At 41.1% G+C, this 18,671-nt stretch overlaps 1 protein-coding gene across 1 annotated transcript in view; it reads right to left on the minus strand.

Moving 5' to 3' along the window:
* Positions 1-356: 356 nt before the first annotated feature.
* The window catches only part of AIG1 (androgen induced 1), a 234,054-nt gene continuing 215,739 nt past the window's right edge, over positions 357-18,671 (minus strand). The window contains 3 exon segments of the mRNA XM_060029870.1: positions 357-1,063; positions 7,009-7,026; positions 7,626-7,789. Of these exon segments, the coding sequence (XP_059885853.1) occupies positions 1,026-1,063; positions 7,009-7,026; positions 7,626-7,789 (220 nt within the window). The 3' untranslated portion in view covers positions 357-1,025.

The raw sequence follows: 18,671 nt of genomic DNA on the forward strand, positions 1-18,671 counted from the left end.
TTTGTATAGATGAGATACTGCATTTATTAATCAATTTATTTATCAATTCTGCTGGTTTTTTTTCTTGCCACCTTACTTAATTTCTGTTTTTATTTTTATTTGCTCCTTCCTTATACTTCTCTAAGATTTATTTTTAATGTGTTTTCTACTACCTATTTGGCATTAGTATTATTTAAAAATCGTTATGGTCAAAGACTTTGTAAGTTAGCTTTTCTTTTCAACAAAATTATTCTTTTTGGATTTATCAAAAAGATACATATTTTTAAAATAAAAAAATTGCAAGAACCAGGCTCGGTAAACCCATTTTCAACAGGTAATAGAAAAAAAATAAGAAAGGAAACACCAGTGTTGTTAGGGGTTTGAGATGCACCATGCAGGCATTAGGCTAGGGGTTGCTTGCTCTTTATTAGTTATAGTTTGCATCTAGGAAATATTTCACAAAATTAAATCATGAGATCCAAATACACTCAGGGTTTTAACTAAATCAATGCAATTATTACTAATATTGCCTTGTTTGAGACAACTGTGACATTATCGCAATAGGGAACATCCATCTCGTTTCCTCCAGGCTTACGCTTACATTCTTCAGCCTCCTGTAAGGACTAAATAAATACACGAATGCTAGGCTTCACATCTGCTCCTTTGACTTTCACATATTTCTCAACAAGAAACACAATAGGATTCTATTCTTCCTTGATTAAATGGAATTACAATTGCAAAAATTAAAATCCAATTTTAGTTTTAAAAATTAGAAGAAGTAAAAAAAAGAAAAAAGATGTTATTATCAATAATGAATTTGGAAAGAATTCTTTAAAACACAACTGAGGGCAAGTTATTTTGGAAATATCTGTATTTTATTCTTACATATATATTTCTGCATAAAAGGTGTTCCCTCTCTCTGGGGCAGGGAGGTGAAGGCAGATTCCACTGGTTTCTTTCAGGCTTCCTCTCCTGCATTACCAATGCCCGGGGGTAATGAGTCTTCATTGGTGGCTACATCCTGCTCTTCCGTTTAGACTTAGATCTCATTCCAATTTAGGCTTCTCTTTCTCTTCTTCCATACCTAGAAATACAGGCAAAGTTCTTTATTTGGACATCAGATTAAACTAGGAGCAGGTTTGCCAAAGCTGCTTTAAAAGAACTCGCATCTCTCCACACTTCTCCCCACCCACGCTGCATGCCCATCCCTTTTCTCCTCGCTAAGAAGAAAAGTCATTTACAACTTTCTCCAGAAACTTCCTCAGTGACCTCCCTCCCTACCCTTCCCCCCAAATCAGGACATAACTTCTCTGAGACACACCCAGCTCTTAAGGCCTCTGGGAGTGAGGGACGCAAGTTAGTTCTTGACTCGTTGAGTTTGCACAGAAATCCCAACCGGACTGCCTTGTAACCAGCTTCTAGCAACAGGAGGTGTGGAGCTGATGAGTTTCAAAGAGCCCTCATTTATTTTTATTTTACTCCTGTCCCTTCCCAAGGCAAGGGCTCTGGATTTTCAAAAGCAAATCTTTTTTGTTTATTTGTTTTGTTTTGTTTTTAAGGCCCATAGAGAGCTTATTAGCCACAAGAACTATTTATTTCCAGACCCACGTGTACTTAAACTCAAGTTCTCCCTCTGTTCTACCCAGGCCTGGTAGAACTATGTTTTTCTTCCTGAAAGACTCATACGTACCGGACCGGTAAGACCTTGCCTGTTATCTGTAATGAATAGTTAGTGATATTTCATTTTCCCAGAGATGAAAATATTTAAGTCATTCTCATAAATTAAAGATCTGGCAAATGCTCCCCACTTCTTTTTTCTTTTGCTTCTACTTAAACACCCTTCTCCTAACACCAAATTCTCAGAGCCTTTTGCTGGAATAAAAGAACCCCAGATACTGCATTGCAGGTTTTGTTGGTATTCTCTTATAAGTTGCAAATTCTCTGAAGGTAGAGCCCTTAACTGTTTTGTTCCTGATTATATCCCAAGCACCTAACACAGTGTCTGTCTGAGAGTAGGAGTTCAATTAAGCTTTATGGAATAAATTAATAAACGGTGAACATAGAGAAGGCCACAGAGAACTAGTGGTAAAGCAGTAGAATGAAACATGGAGGGTCGTCACGATAGGGCTTAGAGTAGGAGAGACACCCCCGCGCCTTCCCCCAGCTCCCAGCTCCCAGCTCCTAGCACCATGTGTTTGTGTGATCAGGGTGGTAGCAGCGGAGCGCGGGTAACATTCTCAGAACAGGTGTCCTTAGACAGTCTTTTAGGCTTGGTTTTCATGACTAAGGAACTGGCAGAGATCTATAACACTTTTTCCAAAGTACTTCTCAGAAATCATGTTAAGGAAAACTTCAAATTGAAGAGTAAGGACGTCTGAAGGGAGGAGGAATAGGGTTGAGGGGGAGAAGGCAGGACATGGCTTAGTTGTTGGGTAACCAAGGCAAAGGCGGAAAAACACAACATAGATTCTGTTCAAACAGCAACACATGACTTGGGTCCCAGCTCCGTCCCATGTTCCCTCTCCTGTGGAGAAGCTAATAACTGCTTGCTTTTCTTTTCAAAGTCTCTTTTCTCCTAAGTGTTCTCCTGCAGATGGGTTGAGTTGGCAGCAATAGTGGAATCTTAAAAAGTGGGGGTGGAGAACAGGGGGTGTTCATTGACCCAGACAGGGAAAATGGCTCCCCACCTACTTTAGTCTGGCAGCTTTGAGGTGGAGGGAAAAAATTAGACAGCTGTAAATAATATTTGGAAGAACCAGAGGTATAATTTCCACACCACTAGCAGAAAGAAACCTGTCACAAAGCTGAGGCACGATGCTCTTTCAGGAACGCAGAGGAAGAGCTGATTGACCCTCAGGGAGTCGGTCACGTGTGGTTCCCCCATGCTGGGAGAGGGGCTGCAGGGCAGCGCTGGAACCCTGGAGGCCTGCGTGGGCCTGTGTGGGACATGAGCTGGGTGCGAGGCTGGGGGAGAACAGAGGCGGAGGTTTCTGTCACATGGGCGTGGCTCCGACCTCCTCTCCCTTCTGCTCTTTTACCTGCTTTCTCCGCCCTCACCCCAACCTTTCACTTTTGGACACTTGCATTTCTCCTTGTCTGAAATTTGACTTTAATAAGACTGGTCACCCCAGTCGGACACACTGGAATTAGAATAAATTTTTAGCTTAAGCACAGAATATTTCAGCAATTATAGGCTGAACTGTGTCTCCCTCAAATTCATGCGTTGAAGTCCTGATGCCCAGGACCTCAGAATGTGAGAGAAGGCCAAGGGTGTGTCTGCACAACCATGTGCTAAAGAGATGAGGCATGTGAATCATGGGTCCAAGGGACCGTCTCGGTAGAAGCCAGGGAGGACCTGTGGGGGACCTCTCATCTGATGATGTGGGACCCCACGAATTACATGGGAGAATTCTGTACCAGCAGAAACACTGCCAGCCTGGACTGAAAGAGACAGAGACAGGTTGAAATAAAGGAAGAAGGAATCTGAAGGTGGCTCAGCGGCTGGCTGCTCCTTGGCCCCCGAGGGCGGCCACCCAGCGCCTAGAGTGCAGGGCCACACCCCCCTTCCTGATGAGACCTGAGGGTATGGCATTCAGCCAAAGAGGATTAGTCTCAAGCCTTAAACTCGGAATTTGTCCTGCTGGCTTTCAAACTTGGTTGAGGACTGTGACCCTTTTCTCCCTATGGTTCTTTTTTTGGGAAAGGGGAATGTATGTTCTATGCCTGTTCCACCACTGGTTTTGGAAGTAGATACATTTCTGTCTGGTTTCACAGGTTCACAACTGGAGAGCAATTTTGCTTCAGGACGAATCATACCCCGGGTCTTAACCCATACCTGATTTGATGATATTTAAGATGAGATTTTGGACATAAAAGTTGATGCTGGAAATACTTTGGGGGTTGTTGGGAATGTACTTTGCATGAATGAAGGACATGAATTTTGCGGGGCAGAGGTAGAATGTTACGGGCTGAATTGTGTCTCTTCAAACATAACCCCTCTTACCTCAGAATGTGATTGTATTTGGGGATAGGGTCTTTTCCAAGTTAAAATTAGGGTGAGCCCTAATCAAATATGGCTGATGTCTTTACAAAAAGGGGAAATTTGGAGGTAGCCTCACGTATAGGGGAGCATGCCATGTAAACATGAAGACGGTCATCTACAAACCAAGGAGAGAGGCCTGGGACAGATCTCTCCCTCACAGTCCTCAGAAGCAACCAACCCTGCCAACCCCCCGATTTTGGACTTCAGGCCTCCAGAACTGTGGGACATTACATTTCTATTGTTTAAGCTATTTAGTGGTCCTTTGTTGTAGCTTCCCTAGCAAACCAATGTAACATCCACAAAACCACCTTGAGTTACTTTCTTTTCTTTTCTTCCATTTATTTTTTTAAAAAATATTTATTTATTTTGGCTGCGTTGGGTCTTCGTTGCTGTGTGCGGGCTTTCTCTAGTTGTGGCGAGTGGGGGCTACTCTTCATTGCGGTGCGTGGGCTTCTCATTGCGGTGGCTTCTCTTGTTGCAGAGCATGAGCTCTAGGTGTGTGGGCTTCAGTAGTTGCAGCACGTGGGCTCAGTAGTTGTGGCACGTGGGCTCTAGGGCACACAGGCTCAGTAGTTCTGGCTCGTGGGCTCTAGAGTGCAGGCTCGGTAGTTGCGGCTCACGGGCTTATTTGCTCCGTGGCATGTGGGATCTTCCTGGACCAGGGCTCAAACCTGTGTCCCCTGCATTGGCAGGCGGATTCTTAACCACTGCACCACCAGGGAAGTCTGAGTTACTTTCTTTTAAAAAGAGCAAATGCGTCATTGTTAATTTAGCCTATTTTAAGGGCTTTTTGTTCATAGTTCCTATCAGGCTGATCTGTTTTGTTATTTTATAAGCTAGATCCATGATTCTGAGTAAAATTTCTGAGCTCTCATGTGTCTGGGTTTCCAATGGTGATGTTTTACTAGAAATAACAGAGGATTGAACATCAGTCAGAAGGTGTTGACTTTGCAACCACTTATTTTGGTGGGTCACTTATTGCTGGGCCTCAGCTGCCTCTTAGTAAAAAGAAAAATTGGCATAGATGGTTTCTAATCTAATTTTTGATTCTAAGATTCTGTAATAATGTGATTTTTTATTTTGAAGTTGAAGCCAACATAACCAAAGGAAGGAAACTGAGCCATTAAAAATCTGTAAAGATGGATCCAAGGAAGGGGGCTCAAATGTGGTATTCCTGCTCCTTGGGGGGTTTTATTTGGGGTGTAATAAATGTACTCAGGATTGTAATACTGTACTTGATTGTAATCAGTTCCTTCTAATACACACACACACACATGCACATACAGAAACGACTGCTTTTAATCAACAGTTTCAAACTCAACTACCTACAGAACCAAGCCACTGTAAGGGAGCAAAATGGCGTGGTGAGAACTAGGGAAAATTAAAGGGCCATCTAACGGGGGCAACTGATAGTTCTAATCCATTGTTGCCAGAAGAGGATAGTGGGCTTGGTGTTGCCAGATGTTAAAATACTTGATTAGCTGAGAAATCCGGCCTCTATGTGAAATCTCCCAATTTTTAAATGTTGGTTCAGGGGGCTTCCCTGGTGGTGGAGTGGTTGAGAATCTGCCTGCTAACGCAGGGGACACGGGTTCGAGCCCTGGTCTGGGAAGATCCCACATGCTGCGGAGCAACTAGGCCCGTGAGCCGCAACTACTGAGTCTGCGCGTCTGGAGCCTGTGCTCCGCAACAAGAGAGGCCGCGATAGTGAGAGGCCCGTGCACCACAATGAAGAGTGGCCCCCGCTTGCCGCAACTAGAGAAAGCCATCGCACAGAAAGACCCAACACAGCCAAAAATAAATAAATAAATAGACTTGTGTTAAAAAAAAAAAAATGTTGGTTCAAAAACAAAAATCCTATGTAGGCCTAACAAAACTTTTTGGCAGGTAAAATTTGGAGGAGGCCATCAGTTCGCAATCACTCTCATAAACAAAAAAAATGCGCTCGACACAAAACATCTGCCTCTGGGGAATTAACTAGATGGTTCCATGTAGATAAAATTAATCTCTACATCTGAAATGAGTTACAAAATGTTAGTCAACTTTAACTCACGTTATTAAGAGAATGGCACAAATTAAATTGGACAGATCATTAAAAAAAAACCAACGAAAACCTTAGCTTCACTATTCATTTTTAATGTCTAACTTAAACCTGCTAAAAAGCAATATTCTATTAATCTAGACTGGATCTTTTCTCTCCTGGTTTTCAGGCAATCTTCTCTTAGAAGTAGTAGAACAACGGCCAAATGAACGTTGGAATCGAGCTAACCAAGGGGAAACAGGAGTCATAAGTACTTCCTGAATAACATAGATTGGACACATTAGCTTAAATTTAAATATGGCCTTTCTCCCAAGAAGCTGAGAAAAGTTTGTATTTTGTTTTGAAAATATTTTTGTAAATTAACTAAATATTTTTATAAGTTATCTAATGGAGAAAGATTACAATTCCCACTGAACATAGAAGAAAATTATTAAAAGACTAATTTCTGGTCCCCCAAGCTGTAGCCTGAATTGGTAAAAACATTTAACCCTTTTTCTAATAGACCACTGCCTAAAATCAAGCCAGTTACTGAGAAAGGAAACCCTCAAATTCCTCTGGGCCATTGAACATCGGCTAACACCTTGTTGCATCCAGTCCTAGAAGATCCAGGCACAGAACAAGTACAATTCAATAACATGCAATGACTGTGTTTTATTTGTCTAATTAGATCAACTTCCTGGCATAGTATTTGGCACCAAGTAGGGTGCTCAATGTTTGTGAATTACAGATCATTTGCAGGTGATGTCTACAATGTTGTGACTGTATCCGAGGCGATACCCAGAGCTCTCTAAAATCCCCAAACCATCTTGCCTTTGGATGTAGTTTCATGCAGCACTCAAATCACTCCATATCTGTGCTGTCGTTTTTTCCACCTTCCCATTTTTATGTTATCTGACATACACCTTGGATAAGTTTTGTTTTGCACTGCTGGGGTAAGATTACGTGCCTTGCCAAGATGGAGGCTCTGCCGTAAATAGAAACAAAAGGGAAATCAAATCATAGGTTAAGAGAGTTTTTGGAACAATGAAGTATTACCCTTTACTGCCCGTCCCTCTTTGCCACCTTCAAGTCTTGAATGTGACAGTCGCTGCTTCATCACACTTGCCAGAGGTATTCTGTGCTGCTGAGAGTTCTGGCAGAGTGGTGGCAAGCCCTCTTGCAAGCTGCTGCCCCCACGCGAAGGATGATGGAAGAAGTGGAGATTTGGGTGATTTCTAATGAGACTGTTTGGTTACATTTAATAATTTGTCTATTTCACCCGGGGTCCCTTTAGCTATGGCAGTGTTTTGTTAATCAGAGTGAACTTCCTAAATTTTTTTTTTCTGCTAACACTACATTTCTCCCTATAAAATTTTATAGACATGCTTCTTTTGTCTTAGATTTGGATGTTTTACTAGCTAATATGACAAAGTGAGTAATAACCTTTCAGGTAACTGCCAGCAGTTATAAAAATGAAACTCTTCATAAGGGATCCTGTGCTACAGTGGAATTTTCCATCCGTCTCTGCACACACTCTTTTAGGCAGCAATTCTTTTGTTTTACGCTCCCCCAAACAATACTTACTTCTCTGTGTATCCCAGATATAGCTGTTCAGAACTTCTCCCAGCAGGTACAAAAAGTTCATTAAGATGGTTGTAGACCCAAAGAAGAGGATTCTGGCTCCTGGGCCAATGTGTTCCAGGAAAGGGTACACCCACATCCCCGTTACATGATGCACCCAACACACCCTGCAGTGGAATCCAAAAAGAGACAGAGACAGGAGTTACTCTCGTGTCAGATTTTAAAGCTGCTGATATAACAAATACAGACCCCCTACTACAAACATCCTTCAGCAATGCCAGTCGCCGTTTGCTTCTGATACTCCGCAACATCCCAGGTGTCTGTCAGCTGATAAACGGATGAGCAGAATGTTGTATACACATACAATGGAATAATATTCAGCCATAAAGAGGAACGAAATTTTGATACATGCTACAACATGGATGAACCTTGAAAACTTAATGCTAAGTGAAATAGGCCAGACACAGAAGGACAAATACTATATGACTCTATTTATATAAGATACTAGAATACCAAGAATACTTCATAGAGATGAAATGTATAATAGAGGTTACCAGGGCCTGGGGGGAGTGGGGAATAGGGAATGATTATATATGGTACAGAGCTTAAGTTGGGGATAATGATAATATTTTGGGTATAGATAGTGATGATGCTTATATAACAACGTGAATGGATTCAATGACACTCAGTTGTACCCTTATAAATGCTTAAAGTGATAAATATTATGTTGTGCTATGCATATTTTATGACAATAAAACATTTCCATGGGGTGGAAATTAGGAAAAAAATATCTAAAAATTTCCTTGGTGGAGGGAGTCAATAATGAAAGAAAGATTGAGAAACACTGCTGTAGAGGGGAGAGGCACTCATTAAGCCCATCCAGGTCACCTTGACTAATTGTCCAAACTAAAAGATTTTTACCAAAAGAGGAAGCCAAGCTAGTCACAATTAAAAACAAAAACCAAAAAAAACTGAAGCATTTGTGAGAATCAACAGAAGTTGAACTACCCTAAAGGATTCTGATGCATCGTATTTTGTTTGTATGTTACAGGCAGTTTTATTTTCCTAATCTTGTCCTAATCTTGTCTTGTAAGGAGGTGTTGTGCACCCATCAAAGGGCTTATTAATTTCTATGGAGATAATATGCAATATACCCAAAATATAATACCATAGAGCTGTAAATGATTTTGCAAACCAACGTATAAAATTACAATCTGACTCACTGTAAACTGTTTCCTCAATTAGGCAAATTAGGAGTAGTTCTAACTATGAATGCTAGTTATATTTTTACACTTGTTCCTGGCTTTCTACTTTTGTTCTACTTGAACGAAACTTTCCTTTGCAGCTTTTGGTAACGTCTCTGATGCCAGGCCGCTATTCCTCAGAAGTTGTTTGCAATGCACTTTTGGTCTGTATGGAATCATCTTATAATACTGAATAGATATAACAACCATAGCCACATCCCATCTATCTGTAGAGGACTCCTAAATTCATATCTCCAGCCTGATCTCCAGAGTTCCATACTCAATTGTCCACTGCACATCTCCGCTTGGAGGATGCATCTCCAAGCTAACGTTTCCATGATGTACTCACCATTCCTGCATCCTAATTCCTGCATATCTGCCCCCTCCCTCTGTCATCCAAAAGCAAACATATGTCTCCCACATCCTTCCCTTCTCAAATCAATGACTACTACCTTACTCCAGCAATTGCTTGAGCCAGAAAATATAGGGTCATTTTTGATATTTTTTCTCAAAATCCACATTCAATCAATCCACCCTTAGATCCTATTGGCTCTACTTTCCAAATATGCTCCAAATATCTACTTCTCACCATTGCCACCACTGCCATCTGGGCTCAAACCATCATCACCTCTCACCGGCACCACTGCAATCTCTTCTTGACTCAGTTTTCTCCTTGCTACAGTTTATGTTATAGCCCATTCTCATTGGAGCATCCAGGCTGATCTGAATTAAAGTCAGGTCTTGCCACTACTTTGCTTTGAGAGAGAAAGTAGCTTTTCTCTCTCAACTGAGTATAAGCAAGAGTCCCTAGATGGTTCTTCAAGGCCCTGCCTAAGCAGGCTGGGCACTTTTCTGACTTTTCTCCTACTAATCTCCCCCCTCACTCACTCCACTCCAGCCACAGTGACTTCCTGCTCTTCCTTGAGCACACAAAACATGCTGTATCTGTTCCTGTGCCCAGAACATTACTCCTTACTCCCATCTCCCCCAGTTTTCCCAGGGCTCCCTTGTGTCTTTTAGGTTTTCCTCTATGTCCTTTGTCAGCAAACCTTTTCTGTAAAGGACCAGTTAGTAAATATTCTCAGTTTTGCAGGCCTTACTGTCCCTGTCACAACTCTCAGCTCTGCCATTGCAGTGTAAAAGCAGCTGTAGACCGTACGTAAACAAATGATATGGTCGTGTTCCAATAAAACTTTATTTATAGACATTGAAATTTGAATTTCATATAATTTTCACATGTCTTGAAATATTCATCTTCTTTTGATTTTTTCCAATCATTAAATAATGTAAAAACCATTCTTAGCTGGGTCATAAAAGAACAAAAAAAAACAGACGGTGGGTGGACTGGATATGGCCCACTGGCTGTAGTTTGCTGCTCCCTAATTTATGTAGTTCTTTGTATGATGGCCAACAGGCACATGAAGAGGTGCTCAACATCACTAATCAGGGAAATGCAAGTCAAAACCACAATGAGATATCATCTCATACTTGTCAGAATGGCTATCCTCAAAAAGACAAGAAATAATAAGTGTTGGTGAAGATGTAACGAAAAGGGAACCGTAATATACGTTGGTGGGAATGTAAGTTGGTGCAGCCACTACGGAAAACAGTATGGCAGTTCCACAAGAAATTAAAAATAGAACTACAATATGATCCAGCAATTCCACTCCTGGAATTATACCTGAAAAAAATGAAAACACTAATTCATAAAGATATATTCACTCCAATGTCCATAGTGGCATTATTTGCAGTAGCCAAGATATGAAAACTATCTTAAGTGTTCATCAACAGATGAATGGACAAAGATGTGGTATATATACACAATGAAAAATTACTCAGCCATAAAAAAAATGAAATTTTGCCATTGCAACAACATGGGTGGACCTGGAGAGAATTATGCTTAGTGAAATAAATTAGAGAAAGACAAATACTACATGTTATCACTTATATGTGCAATCTAAAAATACAACAAATGAGTTAATATAATAAAACAGAAACAGACTCACAGATACAGAGAATGAACTAGTGGTTACCAGAAGGGAGAAGTGTGAGGGGAGGGGCAAGATAGGTGAAGGGGATTAAGAGGTACAAACTACTAGGTACAAAATAAGCTACAAGGATGTAATGTACAACACAGGGACTACAGCCACTATTTTATAATAATTTTATATGGAGAATAATCTATAAAAATATCAAATCACTATGTCGTACATCTGAAACTAATATGATATTGTAAGTCAACTACACTTCAATTTAAAAAAGTAGTTCTTTTTATTTCACAAAGCACCTTCATGCACATTATCTTACTTAGTCTTCTCAGCAATCCCAGATATAGCATGTCATCCTCATTCTACTGAGGTAAAAATCAGAGTTGATAGAGTATAGTCAGAATAGGTCAGAACTGACAATGGAAATGTAAAATTCTCAGGTTAGGGAAGTGGATAGCATTCTGAGTATGTAATCCCCCTTAACTTATTCAAGCACCCTATGAAGTATGATTATCCCCATTTCACAGATAAAGAAACTGAGACTAAAGAACTTGTCTTTAAAAATGGCAAAGCTGGGAAAGGAACGCACACCTGATTTCTTTTCTCCTGCATGGACTTGCTTCTTTACATGAGGCATTTAATATTGTCTCCAAAAACAAAGAGAAGGTTTTCTTTTCTTTTCTTTTTTTTTAAGTTGTTTTGACTTAGTAAGTCATCATACCATCTCAGATATAGCAGTCCTGTTATGTGGGGTTTCACCTGGATCGGTGTGAGTGATGCACCCACTTGTCCTAACAGGTTGTGTGCTTTCACAATGTGTTTGCTTGATATAATCAGGGCTCAATTTTCTGCACAAAAATGACTCATGGCCTTGCTCGTCTATTTGTGGAGAGTTCTCAGTTCTTGGTTGACTTTCAACTTCGATCTCATTCTAAGACCTTCTCATCTTAGTGCCCAAACAGCTTATGCTTAAGGTAATGATGCCAATTTAAATTTTAGTCTAAAAAAATTGATAACCATAGTGTGTGTGCATGTGCATACCTATATATGCATATGCTATGGTACTACGAGACTTCTGGGGTTGACTATGTTATTAAGTGTACCTCCAATTTCATTCACTTGAATGTGCAATTAAGAATGAAATTTATTGGGCCTCCCTGGTGGCGCAGTGGTTGAGAGTCCGCTTGCCGATGCAGGGGACACGGGTTCGTGCCCCGGTCTGGGAGGATCCCACATGCCGCGGAGCGGCTGGGCCCGTGAGCCATGGCCGCTGAGCCTGCATGTCCGGAGCCTGTGCTCCACAACGGGAGAGGCCACAGCAGTGAGAGGGCCACATACCGCAAAAAAAAAAAAAAAAAGAATGAAATTTATTAATGCCTCCTGTCTGAGTTGTGCTGCACACTAGGGATACAGAAGCAAATGAGGCAAGGGTGATTCTTGTTCTCACGCAGTACAGTCTAACGAGGAATACAGACACTCACAGAGAAAACACAAGTGTAGTAAGAATTAGGGTAAGGGTAGGAGTGTCATGGGGGCACAGGGATCATTCTCTGCTTTTTTGTGAACCTTACACTTACCATTAGGCTTTCTTTCTCTTGTGTATTCCCCTTCCTTTCAAACCAGTTTTTTCACAGCTGATGAATATGCTCAAATGCTTCTCATTCAAACACAATCAAAAAGTTTCCATCAACTTCACAAATACTGCTCTATATGTCTCCTTCTCTTCAAAGACAAACTTCTCCGGTGAGTCTACACTCACTGATTCCTGGTCTGTACTCTGCACTCCTCCTCCAACAGCCTGGCTTCTTTTCTTATGCTTCACCGAAACATATCAGCTCTTCGACCTCAATTTCTCCTGTTTTCTTCCTACCTTGTTGGCTGCTCTCCTTGGTGTCCTTTCTAAGTTCACTCTTTACTCCAGCCATTAAACGTTGAAGTTCCTTAAGGATTGGCTTTTAAACACTCTTCTCATATTATGTCTTCTGGGTTGATAAGTTCTTCCATGTTCAATGCTGCATGTCTACCACCTATACAGATATTCCACAGATCTATGTCCTAATCCAGATTTCTCCTCTGTTCCAGAACGGTTGATCAAATAGTCCTCAGAAGATCTCATTTTACACATCTATAATGGTACCTCAAACTCCATACAGCTACAGCCAAAGTCATGCTTTTTTCCAACAAGCTTGGTCCTCCTCTGGTATTCCATTTCATTCAATGGTACTATCATTCATTCAGTTTTGTAACTCAAGCCTGGGGTTCATCTTTGCTGTGTCCATCTCTTTCACCACATATATATTCAGTCCATTACTTTGTCTTGTTAAGGTCGTCTCACACATCTCTCTAATAAGTCAGTTTTTCCCATCTCCATGAACAACATCTTAATTTGTGTTGTGATCACCTCTGTCTAGAGTAGCGTAATAGTTTCTAGTTTGTCTCTGCATTTACTTTTGCCTCCTTCCAGTTCGTTCTCATAACCACCAGAGTGAGTGTTTCAAACTAGAAACCTGACACATTATATGCCAGCTTCAAACATGTTATTGGCCTTCCATTGCTCTTTTTCAAAGGCCCCCTTTTTTTTTTGCGGTACGCGGGCCTCTCACTGTTGTAGCCTTTCCCGCTGCGGAGCACAGGCTCCGGACGCGCAGGCTCAGTGGCCATGGCTCACGGGCCCAGCCGCTCCGCGGCATGTGGGATCCTCCCGGACCAGGGCACGAACCCGTGTCCCCTGCATCGGCAGGCGGACTCTCAACCACTGCGCCACCAGGGAAGCCCAAAGACCCCCTATTTTTAATGAAGCCTAGAGTGCCCTTCATAGAGCTGGCTTCTACCTGTCTCATACCCCCACCTCCTACCTTGCTCCTCTTACACTGGCTTTCATTTGGTTCCTGGTTCCTTGATTTTACCATGTTCCTTCCCGCCATGTGGATTTACACATGCTTCTGTTTCTGCCTATGCTGTTAGTTATCCACCCCTTAGACTCATTAAGTTATATTTCTATTTTATAGCTTAGCTCAACAATTATAACTAACCAGTCATCACATTGGAAAGTTTTCCCTGATCTGCTAGAGTAGGTCAGATTTTATACATTCTTATAGAACCATGAATCTCTTTTATTTTTTAAGCTCTCCTTTTATTAGTACTTAAATTTGAATGATATCTTCATTTGCATAATGGTTCTCCCCTTCTAGCATATCTAAGTTCTGTGAGGTGAGGGACTGAGTCTATTTCTACATATCATTGTATCCTCAGTGCTTACCACAATGCCTGTTACATAGCAGGAGAAGGAATAAATGAATAACGTAGCATTTAAGCTGTGATGCGAAGGATGAGTAACAGTTAGTTGAACAAAGGTGGGAGGCAAGAACTTTCTAGTCAAATGGAACAGTATGTCCAAAGACATGAAAGCAAGGGTGAATTCCCAGATGTTCAAGAAGAAACCATTCTTACTGAAATCAAGGGAGAGGGCATGAGGCGCAGGCAGGTGCCAAACTGTGGGTGGCTTTTTAAGCCATGGTAAGAATTATAGACTCTGTCCTAGTGTGGACAACTGGAAGTCTTTGAAGGGTATTAAATAAATATGAAACAGATCAGATTGACCTGGAAAACAGTTGTATCAGAAACGGTGGTGGCCAGGTCTAGAATGGTAGCATTGGGAATGAAAATTAGTTGGTAGATTTAGAGCTATTTAGACCAGTGTCCATCAAAAACTGTAGGTCATAAGCAGTTGCATGCTGTATATATGGTCAGGAGAGCTGGTATCTTTAGGATGTTTGCAGGCTTGTTAGTTGGTGGCTTAAATTCAACCATGGTGGGAGTATTTATACCAAAAACTGCCAAATGCTACATATCTGGCTCTCCTTGCCTCGCCTCCAGAAGAGCTGGTTGTTAAACACTTGCCAGTAACCCACTGGTTACTAGCATTTTAAAAAGCAACAACAGAAGAAAACATAATAGAAAATATCAGAAAGCCTTGCACATAACGATGACAAATTTTTTTTCAGAACTTCAGTTTCACTTGTATGTGTGTGTATGTGTGTGTGTGTGTGTGTGTGTGTGCGCGCGCATGCTTCTTGGGTCATGATGCAAAGGATGTTTCATTTATTTACAGTAAAATTAGTTTGAAAGGCACTGATTTAGGAAATGGAATTAAGAGAACTTGGTGATTGATTGGATTTAGGCAATGAGGGAACTGAGATGAGTTAAGGATTAATCATAGATTCCTGGCTTGATTAACTGGGTGGAGAGTGTTGCCATTTCCTGAGATAGGGAATGCTGTCAGAGAGCTGATTTGGGGGGATGATGAATTCAGTTTGGACACGTTGAGTTTGAGGCATCTGTAAGATATCCAAGTGGAGATATCTTGAAGGCAGTTACATGGGTTTGGACTGTAGAGAAAGGACTGATGCAGCAATACAGATATTGGGTTCACTGGCGAAAAGATGGTGGTTGAGGCCATCAGAACAGATTAAGGTAGAGTACACAGTATGAAGGAAGTATGTCCATAAGAGAGCCCTGAAAAAGATCAAGATTTAAGGGGTAGTTTGAGGAGGATGAGGTTAAAAAGAAGCTGAAAAAGATGGGCTAGAGACATGGAAGAAAGACAGAAGTGTAGTGTCTTGAAGCCAATGGACAAGTGGTTCCAGGGTAGAGTAGGCATCTATTATCACAGTATCTTTGAGAATAATTAGAAAACTGACTTTCCACCTACAAAGTGGAAGCAAGAAAAATTTCAGATTCCAAGTGGTATGTGTATCACTGAAATCTACTTTGTTTGACTAGGTATAAATGATAAATATTTTTTACAGATCTTTTCCTGTAATTGATATCTAGTCTCATAGCATTGTGGTCAGAAAAGATACTTGATACGATTTCAATTTTCTTAAATCTACCAAGGCTTGATTTGTGACCCAAGATATGATCTATCCTGGAGAATGTTCCATGAGCACTTGAGAAAAGTGTGTATTCTGTTGTTTTTGGATGGAATGTCCTATAAATATCAATTAAGTCCATCTTGTTTAATGTATCATTTAAAGCTTGTGTTTCCTTATTTATTTTCATTTTGGATGATCTGTCCATTGGTGAAAGTGGGGTGTTAAAGTCCCCTACTGATTGTGTTCCTGTCGATTTCCCCTTTTATGGCTGTTAGTATTTGTCTTATGTATTGAGGTGCTCCTATGTTGGGTACATAAATATTTACAATTGTTATATCTTCTCCTTGGATCGATCCCTTCATCATGATGTAGTGTCCTTCTTTGTCTCTTGTAATAGTCTTTATTTTAAAGTCTATTTTGTCTGATATGAGATAAATAGTAAGTAAAGAAAAATTGCCCTTGTCAAGCTCAGTAGCTCTTTCTGTCCCATGGCCAAATTTCATCCTATCATATAGACCATGAATTGCGGTGGTCACTGGAGCCCTTGAGGAGTTGTAGTAAGGGAGAAATATCACCCTTCCCTTTTTTGGCTCTGTCGCCCTTGTTCATCCTAGATAGACACATGTACCTATCTTACCTCAGATAACCTTTCAGTTCTTAAGATTAGTTTATTTGAAAGAGGATTGAAAAACTGATTTTATTATTCACATTTAGATAAGGAGCTAGGCTATTTGACAGCTGGGCTATTAGTGCAAAAGACACAGGACACAGACTCATATGCAGTAGCAGCTAATAGCTAACGACATTGAATTCTTAGTGACAGGCACGGTGCTCAGTGTTTTACAAGAGCAAATCTTTGGGGAAGGGATTATATTAGTACCATTTTACGGATGAAGACACCAAGGCTCTGAGAGGGTCAATAAGTGGAGAAGCGGAGATACCCACCTGAGTGGTTTCGCTCTTAGCCTGTATGCCAGGCTCCCCTCGTGCTCTGAAGACTAGGATACAATGGATGGGAACAGCTGTTAATGTGCTCGGAACCAAAAGTATGATCCAACTTTGAAATCTCTGTGTAAATTTTTTTCTTTTTTTCCCCACGGAATATAAAAGCAACTCGTGCTCAGTGTAGAAAATGTGTGAGATGTAGAAATTTTACAAGATGTAAGATAAATCAGTTTTGGTGACGTTTTAACACAAGACTGAGTCTCTTATAAAACTCAGAAATCGAATTTTACAATGTCTCCCAAGGGGAGAAAAGCGACTGCAGGGATAAAATGATTAAACACTTCCTCAGAGAAAGCTCTGACTTACCTCTTAAGAAACAGTCACATCATACGTGCAGTTAGCCTACTGGAATTTACGATTCTGCTTGGCGGGCAATGAGCCTGTGCCCCAAGGTGGGGTTAGACAAAGGATGTGCATCAGCTTCTTGCCCAGTGGATTCTGTGTGTCTCACATGGTACCTCCCACCTGATGCTTCTGAAGGACTTTTCAAGGGTAGTTTGGACCTTTGGCTCAAATGCTGACTTTAGACCTAGCCCTCTCTTTAGATCTAACTGTCTCATTTTAGGGCCAATCTAAAGGCCCCTTGGACATCTCCTGAATATTGATTGCATGGAGACTGGTTCTTGCTACATTTCTGAGAATCTAGAATTCTGAAGTGTTCTGGAGTTCATGTACTCACCAATTTACTCAACAAACATTTCTTGAGTCCCCACTGTGTGCCAGGTGGGAGCAAGCAGCAGTTGGGGTGCAAAGGTGTGCGCTTGAGGAGGAGTGCCAAGTTTCCCACTGAAAAGGCTGTAGGTCCCAGGGAATATGACAAAGGACATTTGTCTAGAAGAGAACAGGGCTCTGAAAACAGGGCTCAAAAAATTCTCCTTGGTGATGTGTATGGTGGTGCTAGAGAATTAAAGTGTTAATTCACAGGCAAATACCAGATGGAGACATCCCATCTGAAGCAGTGCTGAAACATCCTCTAGCTCAGTTACAGACATAATTTTAGAAGCTACAGACATAATTACATAATTCTTCATTTACTGCAGGTTTAATAGAGTATTCTTCAAGACAGTCTTTTAAGGTAAAATCATAATTTAAGATTCATCAAGGTCTTTTCAATGTTCTCCTTAGAGCTAGCCCAAATTTATAGAACCTGGGATGTATCTATACATGGAGCAAGGTTTATGGGTGCAGACACATGGGGCCCTGTGCTCAGAAGGGCCTCACAGTTGGCTTAATGCTCTGCTGTCACCATCTTGAAATTCGTAACAATTTTTGAACAAGGGGCTCCACACTTTTGTTTTGCTCTGGACCCCACAAATTATGTAGCGGGTCCTGTTCATGTAGTTGTGCCATTTATACTTCAGACCAACTTCCAGATCGTCCACGTGGTAGTCCGGTCACCTTGGGTATTATTGAACTTCTTGAGCCTCGGTCTCCTCTTTGGTAAAGGATGTAAACAGTACTGCTTCCCTCAGAGGTGTAGTCGTTAGATAGTGTGAAGTTCTTAGCACAGTCAACTTAGGTTAGACAAAAAAGCAAGCAAACCAAATAAACGAGTAAGCTTTCCAATGCTTCTCTTTATGCAGAAATATAGAATATTTTCCCCAACTTCTCATTCACAAAGATGTTTTCAAGGTTACTAGTCCCTCCACCCATCCCTGGGGAAGCAGGCAAATTGTGTGTGCCTCCCAGAATGAATTCCTGTAATGAGGTAATGAGGGGATGTGTTTTCTTCCTGATTCTAAATCACAAATATCAGAGTAATTTATCCACAAAGGCAGGCCAATAAGCTACCTCAGAATATTTTCCCACAGCAAATGTCCGGGCACACGTCTAAACTGGTTTCAAATGATTGGCCTCCTTTGGGTCCCACTTTCTACAGCCTACCTGGTCTTATGGTGATGTTGCCCTGGAGAGAATTCAATTCAAATTTCCCTTAAT

The sequence above is a fragment of the Delphinus delphis genome, chromosome 14 (genome assembly GCF_949987515.2).
Source record: "Delphinus delphis chromosome 14, mDelDel1.2, whole genome shotgun sequence".
In the NCBI taxonomy this organism is placed as follows: domain Eukaryota; kingdom Metazoa; phylum Chordata; class Mammalia; order Artiodactyla; family Delphinidae; genus Delphinus; species Delphinus delphis.